Below are 15,791 nucleotides of genomic sequence, written 5' to 3' on the forward strand. Positions count from 1 at the left end.
CTTCTAACAGACTCATCTTGGAAAAATCTCTTTTACCATTAAATCCTTACCCCAAGAAAAACAACAATTTGCACAATTCAAATAACCAGTTTTCTAGCATCAAAACACAATTCACATAAGCAACATAAAACATCTTCAATCATAAGTAATAAAATTAAATTGACAATTAACATAACATAATATTTTATCAAAATTAAACTAACTGATCTATTTATAATTCTCATAACATATAACAACATGTTACTATATCTACTAATCATCACAGCTCGAAGAAGGGTTTGAAGCACTCATGAATAGGTTTGGAGCATAATCAAAACTCGTTTAACTAGAGGACAAATCTGTAATATCCATGTAAATATGAGGCATACCAATATCATCCTAGCTCATGGATGGATTTAGGACTCTTGTGGATAGGTCTGAGACACTCGATGATGAGCTAGGGACGCTCGTGGACTGGTCTGGAATACTCGTGGATGGACCAACATCCCCAACTCTCCCATGATGAGCAATCTCATTTTCTGCTAATGCCACTTCAAAATGCTTAAACTCCCTATCCTCTTGAAGTCCATCATGACACAAATTAAGCGTAGTGTTGATCACAATACATCCTATTTCATTAACACATTCACAAATAATCTTTGTTGCTTTTTGAGCCTTTTATACTAAGTAATGAAAATATTTACATATATTAAAAACCATATGTGAGGCGTACCAATATCACCCTAGCTCATGGATGGACCTAGGACTCTTGTGGATGGGTCTAAGACGCTCGATGATGAGCCTGAGACACTCGTGGACTGGTTTGGAATGCTCGTGGATGGACCAACATCCCCAACTCTCCCATGATGAGCAATCTCATTTTTTGCTAATGCCACTTCAAAATGCTTAAACTCCCAATCCTCTTGAAGTCCATCACGACACAAATTAAGTATAGTGTTGACCACAATATATTCTATCTCATTGACACATTCACAAATAATCTTTGTTGCTTTTTGAGCCTCTTATACTAAGTAATGAAAATATTTACACATATTAAAAACAAATTAGTAATCATCATCCATAATATAAAATGGTATTTAATAAATATTGTATGTAAAACAATATTCATACCAATCGATTCTGTCTAAAATATCATCAGATTGCATGGATACCTCGAGAAACATTACCATGTAGGGGTAATGAAATGACATGTAATGGGTAGATACCATCTCGTGTAGGTATTTACATCAATCATCGAATGTTGCTCTTTAAAAACTTTGTCTTGTATTTATCATAAAGATGAATATCGTCAATACTAACTAAAAAATGAGGATCAAAATATTGAAAACCATCAATTGAAGCACTAAATGTCTAAAATGCTCCCCTAAATATTGCTTTATTGCCATAAACCATTTTATGATCCCAAGTGAAAATTGTTCTTGGATTTAAATCTCTAAATGCTAGTAATGTTCTAGATAGGTTTTGAAATGATTCTTTATATATACCAAATAATCGCTCTAATATTTCCTGTTTAACCATCCATACCTTTCAATAGGTGATTTCATGCTCATAATCCCTCTCTGTAGTACCTTGAATCATTGCAATACTCATACTTAACTTTTTTTTTATAATTGTCAACATCAACTCAGTAATTAGATTTGAGTCAATCTAATGATGGCGTTGCAAAACAATAGGTTTTCAATATATGTGTGGCCCTTTCAATTTTGAAATTTCCCATGAATTAAACCTTTGGTAATATCCTTTACGGAAATACCATCTACAAACTGGTTCCCGAACACATCACAACTAAACATAAATTTTAGTTGAATTATAGACCTTATTGCAATTAATTCTTTATATGCCACCATTTAAACTGCATGCACTAACACATTCAGACTTGTCTTCAAATTTTTTCTCAAATTCTAATTCATCAACTATTCAAATAGAGCTCCAATTTATTAATCTCATTAATCCTCGCAAACCCAAACATTGAGTTCACGCTCTTGTCACTACAGATTGGTACACCGATATAACAAGCTTGAATGATCTCGGTTTGCAACATTCTTCAAGTAATTTCAACTTTTATTTCAAATACATTCTAGTCAAGTCAATCACATATGATTCTAGATAACTCGTTAATGGACATATCTAATGCAATTATTAGAAATTCATATGATTCTAAATAACTCGTTAAAGGACATATCTAATATAGTTATTAGAAATTGAAGGCTTCCTCCATTATTAGTGATACCATTGTCGGTCTTGACAATGATACCACCATGAAAGCATAATATTCCTAAATTACTAGACATTTTATCAAACAACACAACAAAATACAATTCTAATCTATTTATCTTAGAGTTAATCAAAGTACATAATTTATCAACAAAATCATAACAGTAACTTGAATTCAACAAATTAATCAGTGAACACCTAAATTCATCAAATTTCACTACCATAACAAAATTATCAATCAAATTCATGTATTTCATTGCTAATATTATTATTTTATATGTAATTCAGTATAATCTATAACTTAACCTAAATCAACATTGACTCTTTCAAAATAATTTTGTTAATTCACAATCAATAACAACCCAAAATCATTGATTATTTAACAAAATAACCTAATTAACAACTTAAATTATATTTAATGAACCTAATCTCTAATTCAAAACCAAGGAAAATGTTCAATATACCTTTAAATATAGAATATGGGTGGTGATGGTGACTAGATGTGGTTGTTTTGGCTGGAAAAAGGATGAGTTGCCACAATGGAGATAGAGAGAGATGGCTGATAATCTGGGGCTAAAGAGAGAGATGGGTGATCTCGTGCTATTGTAAGTGTGTTTCGTGATGGAAAGAGAGAGAGTAAGGTTGTTGATGGCAAGGATAAAAGAGGGTCAGGTTATTGTGCAGAGAGAGAAAAAGGAGGAAATAAGAAAATAAAAGCGAAGACAAATGCTCTTTGGATTTTAATTTTGAATCAAGGGAGTGTTTTGGAGTGTGGTTAAATAAAATTGATTTTTTTTATGCTTCAAATTAATTTTTGTGGTGCTTTTAAATCATTTTGATATGTTGATGTTAAAAATAAATTTAAAAAAATAAAAAAAATTATTTTAATATATTTTCAAATAAAAAATACTTTAAAAAATAACCTCTATTATTTTTTTAAATACCCTCTAAACAACCTAGGTTATCTATAACTCGTGTTGCAAATGACAACCACGAAATACGACTAACAAATAATAAATAGGACTCGCGTGTTGTAAATTGTATTTACAACTCATGAAACTTGCTTATACCTCCAAAATATTTTCTCAAATGTTCTTTATTATTATTTTTTCCCCTTAACTCTGCTCAGAAAACAAAAACAAAAGTCGAAAAACAGGTTGAAAAAAAAAAAGCATTGAAATTAATAGAGAGACAGGCAGGGATTCCGAACGAATAATCCCAAGGCCCAAGGATCCGAGCGAGCAACACGTGTTGGCTCTTCGTTTCATGTCCCTGTCTTGTCAATGCAACTCTCTCTCTCTCTCTCTCTCTCTCTCTCTCAGCACTGACTTCTCGTTCGGTTAGTTCTTACAAAATTTTGTCCCCTTCGCTGTCCATCTTTCTCACACTTTCTCCCTCCTATCTTTTATTGAAAAGGTAATTTATCTTTTTACCCAAAATTATCGAAAGCATTTAATTAACACGAAAGACAGTAGTAGTAGTGGTTGTTGTGTAACCGTAAAAAGTCCCATAATGTAGTTTGTTTGCAGTAAAAGAAAGTAATTATGAATAAATTTACAGCCTCTCTTAATTTTGAAGATTTGTTTGGCTCATTCTAGTCACTTTCTGATATCCAGAACAGCAGTAAGTTCAGCAAGTGGTAATGGGAGAAGAAACATGTGAAGATTGCAGAAGCTGGGAAGAGGAACTGTATTGGACCCATTTCCAGTGCGCACCCATTTTTCGCAGATTCTCGATGCTGGTTTTGGTCATCATCTTGTAAGTTTTCTTAGCTATGAGCGTGTGCGTTTAGGGTTTCAGGTGTTTTGTCTGATTTCGTATCGTGGTTTTGTTTTAGGCTTTCAGGGGTTTGTCTGTTTTTTTAGTTAATTGTGGTTTTGTCACGATGCGATAATAGCCCATTATTAAACGAATTTTCAGGGTTTATCTGGTTTTGTCTCGTAACATTTGCATGAAAATGAGTTGGGAAAAGTGGCTAATTTCACTAATGCTGGCAAATATATATATATAAGTGATGTTAAGTTTACAAATGATTAACATATTCTGCTGTTGCCGTTGAAATGTGCTCAACCGAACTAAATTTTACTCCCTAAAAGTTTGATGCATTAAAGGATTGAATAGAATAACTTTCTTCCTTTTCTTAATTTCGCGGCCCCTTGCCAAAAACTAGCAATCCTGCTTGTTGAAATGCGTAACGTGATTCATATCTAGGTCCTTGCTGTCCCTTATTTGTATCATTTTGTGGATACTCTTTTCCTTCTAGTCCCCTTACTGTTTTCTGAGCTACCTTTTACGTTTCATATGCATCTGGATTCTAGCAATTGGATCCTTGGACTATTCTATTTTGGCCTCAATAAATTTGATGTTCTAGAAACTTAAATGTTTATGTGACATTATTTTATAACTAATATTTTTAACTTTCACCAAGGATATGGAATGATATGTGATCATGGCTGATATATTTTGTATTCATGATGCTAAATCATAGCTGGCCATATTGCCACTCTGTGTTTAAATTGCAGCCGATCCCTGAAAAATTTTCTAATCATTTGAAAAAGAAATTGCCCGAAAATGTAATTCTTAAAGGTCCTAGTGGCGGTACTTGGCAAGTTGAACTGACCACAGATGATGACACCATGTTCTTCAAAAATGGCTGGGAAGAATTTGTAAAGGACCATTTTCTGGAGGAAAAAGATTTATTGATCTTCAAGTACAACCGGGAGTCATGTTTTGAAGTTCTAATTTTTGATGGACAAAGCTTGTGTGAGAAGGCAGCTTCATATTTTGTCAGAAAATGTGGGCACCGAGAATGTGACAGTTTTGTCCATGCAAAGAGGAAAACTGTAGAAGATTCTGCTGAAGTTACTATTGCCTGCCCCCAGGATAGTCTTGGAGGCACTGCAGAGAAATCTGCAAATGATTATATTTACAAAACACCTGTAGAAAACACTGTTATCTCAGAAGCTATTAATAAAAAGACTCGGAGGGAAATCAAGTTTAGTAAGCCGACCCAAACTAGGCAGAGTGTGAGATATGAAGAACCTTCTTCTACTGATGAGGAAACAGAAACTAAACCTGGTAAGTACTCGTAATTTTGTTATTTAGAATGTCTCTACATGTAATGAATGAATAATGGCTCACCGCCGGTGGGCATTAACTAGACTTGTTCTGGTAGCTATCTATCGTTGTTCTCGGTGTCGGAAATATCACTGGTTAATCCAGCGCCTTGCTAAGCATCCATCTTTTCCTAATGGAAAATCACACAAGTTGCTTGCTCGCGTTCACTTTTTTTCTTCTGTATGTGCTTCTCCTATTGTTTAACTGACACCGGCAGTTTTTGTATTTTGAAATATTTTTCTTCGGTATTTAATTTCAAGGTTTCTTTATCGTTTATTTTGAAATTTGTTTCTATTTATTTTATCAAACCTCCTCATTCATTTTCGCTATTTTACCTGTTATAATGTTCTCAAGTCCTTTGTTTTTTCTTTAATAGATGTTAGATGTATGGTTAATGAATGAAGTGTCTCTGTGTTGCTAGATGCGTAGAATTGTGTGGTTGATGGAATTTCTTGCCTGTTAAATTTTTATGGTTTATAAACGAGTCAGATGTTGAGCATATACCTATCAACGCGCCATATGTATCTAGTAGAAGGATGGTAACAGAGGAAGACAAACTCAATGCATTGCGGTTAGCACAAACAGCACAATCCAACGAGGGCTTCGTTGTGGTTATGAAACCAACACATGTAGACAGGAAATTTTACATGGTACAAATATCTTCCTTTGTTATCATGTGTTTGAATTTCTTGCTATTTCATCTCATTGTCCCTGTTTTCTTTTTATCCAGAGGTAACTGTAAATTGTTTCCAGTGTCAGGATTGATAGGCAGCTTTGAAGTTAGGTCTTATTATACTTACGATGCTACTTCATTCAGGTAATCCCTTCAGGATGGGCGAATAGACATTTCAGAACTCTGGAAAAGAAAGACGTGATTCTTCGCATGAAAGAAAATACGTGGAACACCAAATTTTTATATTGTAAATCTCAGAACAGCGGAGGGCTTTCTTCTGGGTGGAGGAATTTTGCTTTGGATAACAAATTACAGGAGTTTGATGTGTGCCTTTTTGAACCTAGCAGCGCAGTGAACAATTCTATTGTCTTCGATGTTAATATCTTTCGTGTTCTCTAGCGACCTTGAAGGTCATTTGTGAATCACCAAGGGATGAAGCTAGGCACACCGCACACTGATCATCTGGGATGAAAACTACCCAAATCTTTTTATGATTTGAGTTGTTGACTACTGTGGAGATTTAGCTAAACTTCCGTGTTGTAAGCTATAACAATTGCTGACTTGTCTCCGAGTTGGCGTAAGGCTATTACAACTCATCGCTGTCTGCCATGCCTACTCGGTTCTTTCTATGATCTATGACCATTGTACATAGATCGATCGCTTTTGTTCTGTTGAATCCATGTAGGACCTTTGATGACCAATATGTTCAGCGTATGATGGGGGGGAAGGTAACTTTGCCTTCTGGTTAGATTCCCGTTTAGGTGTTATCCAGTAATTAAGGGAGGAAAAGGAACATCTGGTTAGCTTTGCCACGCTCTTCTTTCATTCTAATGCACAATTGACACGTATTTTTGCCCAGGTATCAGTTGAGCTCAGTCACGATAGCTTGATAAGAAAGAATGATGGGTTGCATGGGCCCTTGTCCATGTTCACTACGGTGTATTGCAAGTTTATATACCGAGTTTAGGGGAAAGGGGTCAAGGGCTACTTATTTAAACAAAAAATGGTGCCGAGTGACGAGCTCTTTCATGGGCTTGTGTGGTCTCTAGTTCGCATTTGCTTTGCCTCTTTAGGGCTCTAGTTCCACTTTCTCCTCGTGGCACCTAACCATAGTATTTCTCACCTTATCCAAATTCATCCCTTAACAAAAACGCTCCTTCTTGCCTCTCTCTTCTTGCTTGCAAGCTTCTCCAATCCAAGATATAGGCAATCCCATTAACCCCCTCCTTCAATTTCAACATTTTATCTGGCAATTCTGATTCAATGCAGTTAGCTTATTAAATTCCAAAGCTATATAACTTCCAACTTGTGCTCATTTCAGACATGGCAACAGCAGCAGCTGCCTTTGCTCCTGCAACGATAACCGGTGCAGTCATGAACTTTGACAGCAAGATTCCCAAGAGAACGAACAAGGTGGTTGACATTGTAGGAATGAATCCCTATGGAGGTCTAAAAGCCAGCAACAGTGTCCTTGCTCTGAGCATGCCGGTCTCCACCTAGCGGTGCTTTGCAAAAGTGGTTGGCTCGTTGAGAGCAGCATCAAATACGCACGGAAGAGGTGGAGGTGCACTCTCCTCTAAATGCAGTGATGCGGGTGAGATATTCAGGATTGATGCAATCATGAACGGCCTTGTTTTGGTTGGGGTTGCTGTTGGATTTGTACTCCTCCGAACTGAAGCGTGGGTTGAGGAAAATGAGTGGGTGTATTGTTTAAGATGTGTATCAAACCACTCCTTTACCCGAGATTAAAAAAAAAAAAAGTGCAACTTGTCAGGTTAGGAACAAGTAACAAGCTTACAGAAGACAATCAATTACCCAATAATGCAAGTTTTGTTATCATTCTGAACACTTGTCAAGGCGAAAGTTCAATTTCACCCTTTTGAGCTAGTGAAATAAATGAATGCCAAGGCTTCAAACCTTCCTGTTGAGTCATTAGGACAAGCAAGTCTCAGGACATTATAGAGAGCAACTAATTCCGTGGTGTTAGGAATCACTCTGAGTCAGATGGCAGGAGGAAAAAGACCAAGTCCAGTGCAAGTCAAAATTGTTTCTCAATAATTTCTAAAGGTTATATAAAAGAGACTGCAATTTAAAAGCAACACAACAGCCTCTTGAGGCAACAATTGGCAGTGATAATTAACAGCAATATGATCAGCGAATTCTTTCAATATGCTTCAAGAGCTTTTTCTTCAGCCAACTATCTGCTGTTAGAGAAGCTACTGGACTGCCTCAAGAAGAGGGTCTTTGACATGCAGAAAAGAGTTGCCAGCTAATAAAAGCCATCATCAGAGAGGTGAACAGTTCAAAGCCTACCACCTTAGGAAAATGCCACCCCAATCCTCTTCTCAAGTAGCTGCAAAAGCCATAATTTAGCAAGACGGATGAAAGAATAAGCTCAGTGCAGGTTGTTATTCCAGACACAGAAGAATGAAACCATAAACATACAAAATTCATGATGCTCTTTTTGCTATCATCTTTGGGGTTGTAATGAAATGCAATTTCATTACACATGCAAAGAGAAAACAGTTTCCAAGAACAACTTTTACAAGGTTTTAAGAAACAATTGACACAAACACCTAGTGTTCAGCCTCTCTGATTTTTGATACCCTCCAATCGTAGGGTAACTGTTGAATCTAACGCATTTTTCTAAATTGCTATATAGCTCAAATATCGCGTGCACACACAAACATGACCTTTTGACATTATGCAAAGAACGAAGGATGAGTAGCAAACCTTGTGATGGATGGCATGGTTGCCACAATTCCCGCACATGCATATATGATGGGAATCAAAGTCTTGGGTTTATTTTTCCGAAGCCACATCAGAGATCCCAAAGCAGCAAGAGATACACTCAACACCTGAAATTCACAGATGAGAAGAAAAATCCACTACAAATATCATACAGAAAAATCCACTACAAATATCATACATGTATAATCCCAATTTTTTTTATCTTTTGAAGTTTCAAATTAATCTAAGCAAATTATATGACGAGCAGTAACAGAGATTAGCAAGAAAACAAACATACCAAGTTTGCGTTTGCTTCAAGGCCTTGCAGAATGTAATCCCATGTGAATTCTAGTCCTCTAGATCCCACCCATAGAGGTGCCAGTCTATGTAAAACAGAATCAGCAAATGCCCATCCTGCAAATGGGGAAATAATGTTGTAAAGCTTATAAAGATTAAGCTTGCATAACTAAGGCCAAGTGAAAAGAAAACCATGAGGATGGATTTATGAGATTAACCACTCCTTTTTGCATGCGAGCATGAAAAGAAGAGATTATGAAGATTTGCAACATGTATAAATACAATACCGTTAATTTTCTTCTTTATCATTTACAGCAGCACAAACCAGTTGCAGTTTCTATATTTTTCATGTAAAATAAAAAACACAAGCAGTTTGAAAAAATTCCGAACGATCAGGATCAACAAGAGGAAAAGGGTCAAGAAAAGGACAAATGTCCATGAAGAAATGAGGGAAACAGTTGAAACTAACACACAATAACAATAAAAAAAAAGCGCCCTAACTCAGCTGCTATTTTTTGAACTATGGTTTTCTGCATCCTTTTTTCTTAAGGAAGTATACCACAAGTTGAGGCCATAAGTTTCTGAAGAAATTATAGAAGAATCTGTTGCAAGATTCTGGAGAAGCAATTCAGTATCAATTCAAAGCAGTAACTCAGCTTAATTTTGAAGGGAAAAGAATGTTGCCATTCAAATGATATGACTTGGACAAGTTAAACTCACCAAGTCCAACAGCTTGAAATTTATGATTTTGGGAGATGTTCCTATGAGTTAATTGGGTCAAGGCAAAGTACAGCCCAGCAACATCTATAAATCCAATAAGTGCTTTCAGTAGTTCCTGCATATAGGCGGTGTTAGCGACAGGTGATTCCCAAATCAGAATACAAGTCTTATCAGAAAGCAGGAGAAACTTTAAGAGCAAGCAGTCAAGCACAACTAGCGTGAAAAGAAAATAAGTTTGCATGTTAGTCATCTCAAGAGAGAAATTTAACGATATGATGAATTTAAAACAAGAAATTATAAACGAAGGCCAGTAAAAAGATATTAAATGCTACATCATTCTCCTTTCTCTGTTTTTTGTTCATCGCTCCAGGAAAGTTTTTATTTTTCATACACAAAACTTGATAAGCAGCCTCACAAGCATATCTTTGGTGATCGCAATACAACACAATCAGTTTTCATTACCTTCATATCTAAGCATTTTATTTCCTCTTTAACACTCTCTAGCCTTCTTATACATCAAAATTCAGCTAATCAAAGACAAATATAAATTGCTCCATATCAACTTCAAAATTGTTAAAAATTAATCTTTACAAAAAAAAAGAGCACCTGATACGGATCAAAGCTATCATTCTCAGACACCTTAAGAAAGGTTGCCAAGCAAACCAGCTGCCAACATACATAAAAAGAAATCTTAGCTAAAAGATCCCAACATTGAATTAAAATTAATAAAATCCATAATTAAAGGACTCTACAAACCTTAACTAAAGCAGTTCCAAGATAAACAAGAGCAGCTTTAACAGAAGTACCAAGTGTGTCGTACTCAGACCTGTAAACATTTAATTTTACCAGAAAATTATTTAAAATAAATCAGAAATTATAATGGGTTTTCTGCAAGATGATTATTGGAATTTAAAAAGACTCTTTTGAGAGGGGAGAGTACAAGGGAGTGGCGGAGTAATAGACGGCGTGAGGGCCGAAGGTGAGAATCGCGCAGTTGAAGAAGTGAAACAGTGTCATCTCTCTATCAACTTCTGTCTCTCTTCGTCTTCGGGTTGTGAGATCCAAAAAAGGAATCGAAATCTGGAACGGAGAAGGAAGAACCACTCAGAGCCCGGCTAAAGGAAAGGGCCTAATCGTTGGCCTTTTTTATTCGACTGATTTTGGGCCTGGATTTTTCTTCAAGGAAGAAAGCTGCCCTTAAGTCTTATGAACACCAAAAAAGAAAAGCCGGCCTTTCTTGAATAATGCGTGTGAAAACTAAGGTGGTGTTTGTCAGCATTTTCTAGAAAAACAAATTATTTAAAAACATATTCTGTATCATAATTCAAAACACTCTTTAAAGATTTGAGCTGAAATTTATCTATGTATTTGAATATTAAAAACACATGAGCTACAACTTCATATTTTTTTCTTTCATCTTTAAGATGATGATGTATGAAAAATTATTCAATTTGTTTATATTTGCTTATTATTTCAAAAGTTTGTTTTGTGTTGCTCATACCAGCTATTTTTTTATTTTTTGCTCTCTTGTTAATTTTTATATATATTTGTTCAAAAACCAAATTGTTTCTTATCTACCCTAATAATAATAAAAAGAAATCTTTGTGAAAATACAGAATAGCTTCTTGAAATTAATTTTAAATTTTTAGTTTCTAATGATATTTTAATTGTTTTGCCATGTATTTTGTTTTTTTATCTGTTAATTTAATGATGAATAATGATTATTGTGAGTTTTAATTTTTTATTTTTACGGGAAAAACAAAACTGTAAAAAAACACTGCTTTAATGTTTTCATTCACATTCTAGAGTAAAAATCCCTCGTGTTAATTCTGCAATCCCCAATAACTGATTGCAGTACTCACATGATCTACTCTGAATGCGGGTCCTGTGAAATTAATTAGGTGCAATATATTTCAGTTTGCAGTGATATCGATCCAAAACTTCATCAATAGGGTTGCTGAATTTATAGAAGCTATGTTAAATCCCGATACGTACACCAACAATAATTAACCATATAATAGATATTTAGAAGTAAGAGTTTAAAATTAAAATTTTACCTGTGATTTTAGATTTGAATCATGTAAATATTAATATAAAGGTTATTAAAGTTTTATAGTTATTAACTTTATTATTTATAAGATTAATGAGATACTCCTAAATTTTTTAAATATTCACATTGAAAAAAAAAAAAAAAGTAAGAACACAACTTTCATAAAACAGCGAATTATGCACCAGACATAACCTCTCAACACTTTGTTTTTTTAGAGATTGGCTCCTTGACTCTTACAGCATACGGCCCTCTCTGATTAAATATTCATGGCTCCACTGCTCTCAGTTCCTGGGGGGGGGAAAGAACTGTACATGTACCATCTTCTTCCAACAAATTGATGTCAGAGAAAGAAGGGACTGGTCTGGTCTGGTTAATAATGTTTGCAGGAGGACTTCGGGACTTTTATGTTTGCAGGAGTTCGGGACTGGTCTGGTTAATAATGTTTGCAGGAGTTCGGGACCTATCCGTCACCTTCAGTTCAGTCAGCCCGGTGAGGATATGTAGCTAGGGGCTAGCCTTCAACGTAGTCAATGTCTTGTGGCAGTGAGAATGCAAAATTTGCCCGTTGTTCCCATCTCTCCGACGAAATTTCATTTTCATTTATGCACAAAGAAAAAAAGGAATTTCCTCTCTATGCATTAATTGGCTTGTCCGATCTTGTAGCTGCTGCATGTAGATTTTCATTTGAAGCAGAAGGGCATTCAATTAATCTGTGGCTAACAAGGACAATGTTGATTGGATTGGGGAATATGATTCATTGAACTGATTTCACCTTCGATTATTCTTTTCTTTTGTTTTCCCCGCTCCTTTTATACAACCGGTCAATTTAGTTCATGCAGATATCTAATTACATCGTATTCTCCGTGTTATACTCTAATAGATAATAATATAAATTATATCATAAGATTTTATTTAATAATTTAAATTATTAAATTAAAATGATTCTTTAACATGGTATCAAAGTTTTAATAATCAAGCGGTCACGAGTTCAAATCTCATCATTCTTGTTTATTTGATAAAAATTAAGTACAAGATAATGTGAGTTTGTGCAAGTTTTAAGTCTAAAGAGTTTTCACTTGAAAGGGTATGTTAGATAATAATATAAATTATATCCTAAGACCTCACCTAATAGCTTAAGCTATTGGGTTGAGATGGTTCTTTGACACACTCCGGGTTAAATTGATTTTTTTAATGTAAAAAAATATTAAGATTTTGATAATTTTTTTATAAAAAATAAAAAAAGTTATGTGGAGACTAATTTAATATGATATGGCCAACTTGACGAGTCTAAAAGCAATTTGGATAACTGGTAAATACGTAATTTGTATCAAAATAAATATTCAAGATGAAATTTTTATATAACTACTGAAACGACAGCATATTGAATCAATTAAGGTCAACTCGGATTAACTAGCTAATTCGCATGCCGGGTCATGAGACCATAATGATCCTATAAAAAAATAAAACAAAACAAATCATGAAACCATGATAATCTCACAAAAAACTTAATGTTGAAGGATAAAATTGAAAAAAAAAAATCCATTTTAACAAAGGACCCCAAAAAAATTATCCGAGTTAACTCAAGTTAATCTGTCAAATTTTTAATTCTTCATTTGCTATTTTAAAACCTCAATTGGACATTATGTAATTTAAAGAAATCGAATCTTATTGTTTTTTTTCCTTTGATAAAAAAATTAATTGTTAGATCGGCTCTTTTGAGATTAATTTATTTTCATTATTTTTTCTTTGGTCTTTGACCTTTTTCAGTAATTAACTAGTCTATTGACACGAGCTTCGCTGTAGGTCAAATAATTTTTAAAAATATATAAAAAAAATATTAAGAGCACGAAGATTTTGTTGATTGTGTTATTAAACCTGATTAATGTCTCACTCTTGAAATTTCATAACCTAACTATTTGTCTAACTCGAGTTTCAAACTAAATCACGCTGGAGTTATCCCAAATTAAATTAATTTATTTCATGGATCAAAATGCAATCTTAATGACCGGAAAAAACATGACTTGACTTTTAACAAAACTTCAAGATAATATTGTTTTTCCATTAAAACTATTGAAATAATGACATATTAAATCAATCTTAATTCCTAAGCAAATTATGTCATGGACTTCATTGAGTTTAATAATTTATTTTTTTTAGATTACTTGTTTAATTATATAATAAAAATATAAGGTGACAAAATTGAACACCAACCTAAAAATAAAAACTTATTTGAGATACTGATAACCATAAATAAAGAAAAAAAAATCACGCAGTTTATTTCCTAACCAATCTAATATTGAAGGATAAAATAAAAAAAATTATTAAAAACAATTAACATACCAAAAACCAAAAAATAATATCCGACTAGTAGATGAACTCATCAAACCTATGAACCGAGTAACCCGGGCTAGCATGTCAAAACCTGTGAACCAGGTTATAGACTCTTGTGAGATTATTTTTTTTTTCAAAACTATTTTTTATTTAACTACATGATAAAAAAAATATGATCGCAAAATAAAACATCAACCTATACTGAGATGTTGTAAAAAATTAAACAAAAAATGAAATTAAAAAAAGAAATAAAAAATAACTCGAATCAACTTAGGTTAATCTGTCAAACTTGTGGCCCGAGTAATGAAATTAAAATAACCTTATAAAAAGCAATCCAAAATAAATCACGAATTCTAATTCTCAATCAACCCAATAATGAATGATGAAATTGAAAAAAAAAATCAATTAGAAAAAGGAAAAAAAAACTTGAGTCTACTGAGTTAACTTATCAAACTAATGGTTCGGATCATGAAATTATAAGAACCTCATAAAAAAGTAAATTAAAAAATCTTGAAGCTCAATCTTAATAAAATAATGTCAAATGATGAAATTAAAATTGAAATATTGACTAAAAAAAGAACACAAAAAGGATTCAAGTCAACTTGAGTTAATAAACGCGACCCGAGTCATGAAATGGAGATGACCTTATAGAAAACAAACTAAAACAAATTAAAAAGACTAATTTTCAATCAACTCGATATTAAATGATGAAATTAAGAAAGAAAATTAATTAGAAAAGGAAAGAAAAAACTCGAGTTAACCTATTAAACTATCAGTTCGGGTCATGAGACTAGGATAACCTTATAAAAAGTACATTAGAAAAATTAAGAAATTCAATCTTCAATAAATTTAATGTTAAATGATAAAATTAAAATTGAAAAAGAAAAACATATATTATAAAAAAGAAAAAAAGCATAAAAACACAAAACAAAATTTTATTACAGTAGAAAAGTATTTTGTGAGGAGAGGACACAAAAAAAACCCTACTTTTTTTTAGTTTTTTTTTTTTTGTTAAGCACTAACAATATATTTCCTTGGAAACTAGCTAATTAATTTATTGTGACTGAATATTCAAAGTAGAGACAAGTATACTTGATAGACATATATATACAGTTGTATTTATGTCCTTGGTTAGTAAAAGGATGAAGTTTTCAGTCTCAAGTCATGATATTGTTGTACTTATTTAGTTCGTTCAAATTTTCTACAAAAATAGACAAGAATATAGGTTACTAGGTTGTCTGACTTCATCCAACTTTAAATCAATTTGTTGCAGGTAAATTGACACCTTTGAATTTCATCATATATATAAATAAATAAATATTGTCCACTGATTACTTGGAGGTGGATGCCTGCCGTGGTCACTGAAACAGCCATTGTGAACTGTTGACCCTCTTCTCTGGTGGCGAAAGGGTACCAGTGAACGTTACTCTTTTGCGATACAAATTAAATGTCGCTTTAAATTAAGCTTCTCCAAAAAGGGTCCAGTACCCATTAATTTAAATTCATCAATAAATAACTTGTTGAGTATTAGCTTTTGAATTGGAATTTTGACCATGTAGTAGTTGTGAGTTTCGAATATTGCCAGCCGTCTTAATTCTTTCCTATTTTCATGAGGGCTTGATCTTTTTACCTTGATCTGTTCATAAAACTTTCTTGTGT

At 33.5% G+C, this 15,791-nt stretch overlaps 3 protein-coding genes across 3 annotated transcripts; 2 read left to right on the forward strand and 1 right to left on the reverse strand.

Moving 5' to 3' along the window:
- Positions 1-3,832: 3,832 nt before the first annotated feature.
- On the forward strand, positions 3,833-7,843 carry LOC133690955 (B3 domain-containing protein REM16-like). Its single transcript, XM_062111238.1, is given in 5 exon segments — positions 3,833-3,925; positions 3,928-3,972; positions 4,737-5,292; positions 5,821-5,981; positions 6,149-7,843. Coding segments are annotated over 5 exon segments (1,086 nt in total). The 5' UTR covers positions 3,833-3,856; the 3' UTR covers positions 6,404-7,843.
- On the forward strand, positions 7,328-7,753 carry LOC133690696 (uncharacterized). The gene is made up of 2 exons (XM_062110954.1): positions 7,328-7,451; positions 7,542-7,753. Exons 1-2 carry the CDS (start codon positions 7,328-7,330, stop codon positions 7,751-7,753), a joined length of 336 nt encoding a protein of 111 aa, XP_061966938.1.
- Positions 7,844-8,036: 193 nt separating the features above from the next.
- LOC133690956 (uncharacterized) lies at positions 8,037-10,885 on the reverse strand. The gene is made up of 7 exons (XM_062111239.1): positions 10,692-10,885; positions 10,508-10,577; positions 10,358-10,417; positions 9,752-9,866; positions 9,033-9,148; positions 8,738-8,862; positions 8,037-8,357 (listed from the first exon to the last, which is right to left on the reverse strand). The coding sequence occupies exons 1-7, from the start codon at positions 10,766-10,768 to the stop codon at positions 8,234-8,236; spliced, it is 687 nt and encodes a 228-aa protein (XP_061967223.1). The 5' UTR covers positions 10,769-10,885; the 3' UTR covers positions 8,037-8,233.
- Between the last annotated feature and the right edge of the window lie 4,906 nt (positions 10,886-15,791).

The sequence above is a fragment of the Populus nigra genome, chromosome 4 (genome assembly GCF_951802175.1).
Source record: "Populus nigra chromosome 4, ddPopNigr1.1, whole genome shotgun sequence".
In the NCBI taxonomy this organism is placed as follows: Eukaryota; Viridiplantae; Streptophyta; class Magnoliopsida; order Malpighiales; family Salicaceae; genus Populus; species Populus nigra.